The sequence below is a fragment of the Lathyrus oleraceus genome, chromosome 1 (assembly GCF_024323335.1).
Source record: "Lathyrus oleraceus cultivar Zhongwan6 chromosome 1, CAAS_Psat_ZW6_1.0, whole genome shotgun sequence".
NCBI lineage: Eukaryota > Viridiplantae > Streptophyta > Magnoliopsida > Fabales > Fabaceae > Lathyrus > Lathyrus oleraceus.
The window spans coordinates 102,663,836-102,665,064 of NC_066579.1; the positions used below are offsets into that span (position 1 = coordinate 102,663,836).

A 1,229-nucleotide genomic window follows, 5' to 3' on the forward strand; every position below is an offset into this window, starting at 1 on the left:
ATGATTCATCCTGAAGGTTTTATTGAAGCAGGAAAAGAAAAGTCAGTATGCAAATTGAAGAAATCCATATATGGATTGAAACAAGCATATAGACAATGGTATTTAAAGTTTGACCAAGTTGTCACTTCTTTTGGTTTCAATGAAAATACTTCAGATCAATGCATTTATTTAAAGACCAGTGGGAGGGATTTTATAATCTTAGTGTTATATGTTGATGATATCCTTCTTGCTAGCAGTAGTGTTACTCTTTTGAATAAGACAACATTGATGTTAAATAACCACTTTGATATGAAGGACCTAGGGGATGCTTCTGTTGTTTTAAGCATCCAAATTTTTCGTGATAGGTCACGTGGTGTTCTTGGTCTGTCTCAAAAAGGATATATTGAGAGAATCCTCAAGCACTTTAATATGTGGTCTTGATCCCCGTGCACTGTTTCTATCCAAAAGGGTGATAAGCTCTCTAAATCTGAATGTCCTCAAAATGATAAAGAAACTGTTGAAATGGAAAGAGTCCCATATGCTTTCGCTGTTGGCAGTTTAATGTATGCTCAAGTTTGTACTTGTCACGATATTGCATATGCAGTTAATGTTTTAGGGAGATACTTAAGTAACCCAGTATTGGGTCATTGGAAAGCCGTTAAAAAGGTCATGCGATATTTGCAGGAAACCAAGAATTACATGTTGACCTATAAGAAGTTTGGTCAACTTCAAGTCATTGGTTATTCTGATTCTGATTTTGCAGGTTGCCCTGACGACCGAAAATCTACTTTCGGCTTAATTTTTATGATGGTAGGAGGAGCTATTTCGTGGAAGAGTGTTAAACAGACTCTTACGGCTACCTCAACCATGGAGGCAGAATATGTAGCTTGCTATGAAGCTACTTGTCAAGCTATGTGGCTGAAGAACTTAATCTCTCGCTTCAAAGTTGTTGAAAGCATATCCAGACCACTTGTGATATATTGCGATAATTTTGCTACTGTACATTTATCTTAGAACACTAAGAGCTCTTCTCGCTCAAAGCATTTTGATATTAAATATCTATTTGTCAGAGAGAAAATTCTTCAATTTCAGACTCGAATTGAACACCTTTCCACAGAGAACATGTTGGCAGATCCACTGACCAAAGGCTTAATTGTTGGTGTTTTTCAAAGGCATGTAACCAATATGGGTGTAGTTAAGTCATTTGATATTTTGGATTAATGGGAGTCTGATTATTGTATTTAATTATT

The 1,229-nt window shown here is 36.0% G+C and overlaps 1 protein-coding gene across 1 annotated transcript; it reads left to right on the plus strand.

Moving 5' to 3' along the window:
- Window positions 1-501: 501 nt before the first annotated feature.
- On the plus strand, window positions 502-993 carry LOC127093956 (secreted RxLR effector protein 161-like). The gene has a single exon (XM_051032842.1). It carries the CDS (start codon window positions 502-504, stop codon window positions 991-993), a length of 492 nt encoding a protein of 163 aa, XP_050888799.1.
- The last annotated feature ends 236 nt before the right edge of the window (window positions 994-1,229 follow it).

What these genes read in the sequence shown, in the direction of transcription:
- LOC127093956 (XM_051032842.1), top strand. Translation starts at nt 502, where the DNA reads ATGGAAAGAGTCCCATATGCTTTCGCTGTTGGCAGTTTAATGTATGCT.